At 31.5% G+C, this 5,341-nt stretch overlaps 1 protein-coding gene across 1 annotated transcript; it reads left to right on the top strand.

Moving 5' to 3' along the window:
• The first annotated feature begins 444 nt into the window (after nt 1-444).
• On the top strand, nt 445-5,341 carry LOC128193644 (receptor-like protein EIX1). Its single transcript, XM_052867655.1, has 2 exons — nt 445-4,048; nt 5,005-5,341. The coding sequence occupies exon 1, from the start codon at nt 500-502 to the stop codon at nt 4,040-4,042; it is 3,543 nt and encodes a 1,180-aa protein (XP_052723615.1). The 5' UTR covers nt 445-499; the 3' UTR covers nt 4,043-4,048; nt 5,005-5,341.

Below are 5,341 nucleotides of genomic sequence, written 5' to 3'. Positions count from 1 at the left end.
ACTATGAATTTGGACTCTTTCTATGTCGTTAGGAAAAATTAACCATCTTGGTACCCACAAATTAAGATAATGCAAATATTACAATTTGTTCGACACAATTGCATTTGGAAGTGCATTTTCAGAGCACTTTCTTAATTTGGTTTTCAAATAATAACTTCCAATTCATTAATTATTTGTAAGGTCGAGTTTGATGTTTTTTTTTTCATATAATATTGTCGTTTAAAATGAAAATACATAAGTCTTCTTCGAAGTCAATTGATATCATTGAAATCTTGCATGCATTAATGAAATGCATAATAAAGTTATTTGTGGACCACAAAAATTAGTTGATATGATGAATAAAAAAAAATGGAAACAGGCAAACACGACGATGATGACGAGGACTTAGAATAAAGTAATGAAGGAGTTGGTGTGAGTATAAATGTGGGTATTGGGAGTGCTTAATTCACAACACATATCAATCTAATTCTATACTATTCACTCTCTCTATTTCATCATCATGAATCTCAAAGTAAAGATGTTTGTGGTGAGTGTGGTTTTGCAGGTTGCTTATGGACAACACCATATCAGATGCCTTCCAAAAGAGAGGGAAGCACTCCTTCAATTTAAGGCTGCCATTGTTGATGACTTCGGCATGCTCTCCTCTTGGACCACTCCCGACTGTTGCCAATGGGAGGGGATTCGCTGCACCAACCTCACCGCTCATATTATAAGTCTCGACCTTCACGGAGGATATCATTATGAATCTCTTTCTCTTAGCAATTATTATGAACCCTATGACTATGAAGTCTATTACATTGGAGGAGAGATCCACAAGTCGTTAATGGAGTTGCGACACTTACAGTATTTGAACCTCAGTTTCAATTCTTTTCGAGGCACTATTCCAGAGTTTCTTGGCTCTCTTACCAATTTGAGATATCTTGATCTCTCTTCATGTGGTTTTAGCGGACAAATTCCAACTCAGATAAGTTCTCTTTCTCATTTGAAATATTTGAATCTTGCAACAAATTATTATTTGAATGGGTCAATCCCTCGTGAAATTGGAAATCTCTCTCGGTTGGAGTATCTTAATCTCAGGTACAATTCTTTTGAAGGATTCATTCCTTCCCAACTAGGAAACCTTTCAAATTTGCATAAATTCTATCTTGGAGGATATCATAGTGCTCTCAAAATTGTCAGTAGTGATCAATGGTTATCTAATCTTAATTCTTTAACCCATCTTTCCTTCAATTCCATATCTAATTTTAACAGTTCTCCTAGCTGCCTTCGAACCATTGCCAAGCTACCAAAATTAAGAGAACTCAGTTTATCTGAATGTGGCCTTTCCGATCATTTTCTCCTTTCATTCAACCCTTCCAACTTTAATTTTTCTACTTCCCTTTCTGTCCTTCATCTTTCTAGTAACTCCTTCACACAACCAATGGTATTCCAGTGGGTGTCAAACACCACTTCCAACCTTGTTGAGCTTGACCTTAGCTTCAACCTCTTGGAGGGTACCATTTCATATCGTTTTGGCTTGACCATGAATTTTCTTGAGCGCCTTGACCTCTCTTTTAATGCGTTGAAGGATGAAGATTTGAAATCATTCATGAATATATGCAACCTACGTTCTTTACACATGTCTGCAAACGATATGGCCGAAGACCTTTCGTCAATTCTTCATAATTTCTCTAGTGGTTGTGTTAGATACTCACTACAAGATTTGAGTTTGAGAAACAATCAAATCAGAGGCTCTGTACCTGACCTTTCAGCGTTTTCAAATTTAAACACGTTGGATCTTTCTGGCAATCAATTGAGTGGAAAGATACCTGAAGACACTAGATTGCCATCTCATTTGGAGCAGTTATCAGTTAGTTCTAACTCTTTAGAAGGTGGTGTTCCAAACTCATTTGGGAGCACATGTACTTTGGAGTTATTGGATTTTTCTTCCAATAAGTTGAGTGAAGATCTCAAAGTGATATTTAATCATTTGTCTGGATGTTCTAGATACTCATTGCGAGAGTTATATCTCAGTCAAAATAAATTCAATGGCACATTACCTGATTTCTCAATATTTTCTAAGTTGGAAAGGTTGGATATATCAAAAAATCGATTAAAGGACGGAGTTCAAAAATTATTTCACAATGGTACTATTTTGCGTTCATTGAACTTATTTAATAACAGTTTGAATGAAAACCTTCCAACAATAATGCATCACTTATCCCCATCATTGCAACGCTTAGATCTGGGCATGAATCAAATTAGTGGTACTTTGCCTAGCGACCTCGCAACAATGTTCCCATCATTAAAAGGATTGTACCTTGATAGTAACAAGCTAAATGGGACAATTTCTGAAGATCTTCGATTTTCACCAGAACTTGAGGTATTAAACTTGATGTCAAACTCTTTGAAAGGTGTGTTAACTGACTCTCATTTTTATAATATGACAAAGTTAACGACATTGATGTTGTCAGACAACTCACTGACGTTAAAATTTAGTCAAAACTGGACTCCGCCTTTTCAATTATATAGTATTGAATTGAGGTCTTGTAAGCAAGGTCCATTGTTTCCCAAATGGCTAGAGAAACAAAACAAATTTCAATACCTTGACATTTCAAATAGTGGAATATCAGGTACTGTTCCAAAATGGTTATGGACCAAATTTGGATTGTCAAAGTTGGTGAGTATTGATATTTCATGCAATAATTTACATGGTACGATTCCAAATTTGCCAATAGAGAATCATTATGATTCTCTTAGTCTTGCCTCAAATCAATTTGAGGGTCATGTTCCATCATTTTTCCGAGACTCAATACATCTTGATCTATCAAACAATAAATTCACAAATTCTTCTTGGTTTTTATGCTCTAGCAGTGTAGCTGAAAATTTATACCAATTAGATCTTTCAAATAATGAGTTTTCTGGACAAATTCCAAATTGTTGGACTCATTTCAAGTCATTGACTTACTTAAATATGAGTCAGAACAAATTTTCTGGAGAAATTCCTACTTCAATGGGATCACTCGTTCAAATTCAAGTATTGTTATTGAGAAGCAATAACTTAACAGGTATGATCCCTTCTATCTTGAGGAATTGCATAAAGTTAGTGATGGTAGACATAGCAGAAAATAGCTTATCAGGATCTATCCCAAATTGGATTGGGAAGAAATTATCAAAGTTGCAATTTTTAAGCTTGAAAAGCAACTATTTCTCTGGAAATTTACCATTGCAAATTTGTTATCTAAAAAATATTCAACTCTTAGATCTCTCGCTAAACAACCTATCTGGAAGAATTCCTAAATGCATAAAAAACTTTTCCTCAATGACTCAAATGACTTCTTTGAGGGATTATCAAGGTCATCAATATTTGGTCAACACTAGTGCTATCATGGGTTACTTTTCATACAATTTGAATGCAATCTTGATGTGGAAAGGTTCAGAACAAATATTCACAAACAGGGGATTGTCACTTTTAAATAGCATTGATCTCTCAAGCAATCAATTATCAGGAGAAATTCCAAAAGAAATAGAGAGTTTATTTGGATTGGTTTCATTGAATTTATCAAGAAATCAACTGACAGGAAAAATTCCTTCAAATGTTGGAGAGTTAACATCACTTGAATTTCTTGATTTGTCACGAAACCAACTTGTTGGTTCTATTCCTTCCAGTCTTGCTCAGATTAACCGGCTCACTGTGTTAGATTTGTCACATAATTATTTATCTGGTAAAATTCCAATTGGCACACAATTACAGAGTTTCGATGCATCAAAATATGAAGATAATACCGACCTTTGTGGACTACCATTAGAGAAATTGTGTATTGATGGAGAACCAAGACAACAACCAATTGTTAAATATCACAGGGATGACAATTTCATTTTCAATCGTGAATATTATATAAGTATGACAATTGGATTTGCTATAAGCTTTTGGGTAGTGTTTGGCTCAATCTTAATAGTACATTCTTGGCGTGATGCATATTTCAAGTTCTTAAATAATTTAGGAGACACTCTTTATGTCATGACAACAGTGAAAGTTTTCAGAATCTGGTACAAAACATAGCTGCAGGTAACATTATTTTAACCTTGTGTTAAAATTTGATTTTTTTTGTTTTATTATTATTATTATTATTAAGTTTTTTTTCATTAAATTAGTTTTTAATTTAAAATTAGAGACTGATTTAAAATTAATAATATTAAATATGTAAAACTTTGATAGCTAATGAAAATGATCAATTTAAGTCTAATTAACAAATTAATTATAATTTTTTATTTATAAAAAAGACTATTTTACATACTAATAATTTCTAATTGATATCTACATAATTAATTATTTTGATTTCTAAATTTGATTAATGATTTTCTTGTCATATGATTCACATTTCCAAATAATAACAATTACAAAAATATTATGGTTAAATCGATTTTTTATTAGATAAAAAGAAATTTATTGAAAGATTAACGATGTATTTGAAAAAATATTACTTAAAGATAATAACTAATGTCTATGGATACAACAAAATAATAAAAAATCGTTAGCTTAAGACATATTTTCAGTTTCTTTATTTTTATCTCTTTCAATCATGTCTCAAAATTGTTTGTGACATTCTCATAATAAGTTGGTTTTTCTTTTGTATGTTTAAACATTACAATATTAGTTTCATGGATGATAGATACAATTATTTCTATAAATACATATTTTATAGTAAATGGTAAGTTTGTAATTCAAGTTTAGATCTCCAATATGAATTTGAAGATTTCTAGTCTTAATTTGGCTTCTACAAAAAAATATTTTTTTATTTGTCTTGATAATCATACAAGATAATTATTTTATGACAAATGATCTTTTTTACAAAGTATAAAATAAATTGAAAGAATTTAATTAGTAATGACTTAAATTATTGGAGTTTTCTATTCCTTTTGCATTTTAATATGATTTTTTTTTAATATCTGTTTTTTTTTACGTTATCTTTTTAATGTTTCTATTTCTGGGGAAATTAATATTATTTGCTTAATTTTTGGCAGAGGAAATCTGGATTATAGGAGTGTAAGTGGAAAAATGGAATTGTTGTTGAAGATTAGAATGATTGTGAGGGTATCATGCTCAAAGGACATAAAGAAAACAGAGGAAAGAGGTACTCTGGATATCGATAACTGAGGAAGATTTCTAAACATTTATTTTCTTTAAATGTTTCTTTCTTCTCAATTTTTATTTTGTAATGGTTGTTCAGGAAACCTATTGTGATTGTGATCTTTTTTTTTTTTTCTAAATACTTTGTTTATATCTTAAGCCTTTCCTGTGAAGTTATTCCTCTGTGATAGAATAACTTGAAGTTATAAAAATTTCAACTTACTTGTGGCA

This window comes from Vigna angularis, chromosome 8, assembly GCF_016808095.1.
Source record: "Vigna angularis cultivar LongXiaoDou No.4 chromosome 8, ASM1680809v1, whole genome shotgun sequence".
Taxonomy (NCBI): domain Eukaryota; kingdom Viridiplantae; phylum Streptophyta; class Magnoliopsida; order Fabales; family Fabaceae; genus Vigna; species Vigna angularis.
Note: the sequence above shows the minus strand (reverse complement) of the source record. Positions and strands in the feature narration are given on the sequence as shown.

What these genes read in the sequence shown, in the direction of transcription:
- LOC128193644 (XM_052867655.1), top strand. Translation starts at nt 500, where the DNA reads ATGAATCTCAAAGTAAAGATGTTTGTGGTGAGTGTGGTTTTGCAGGTT.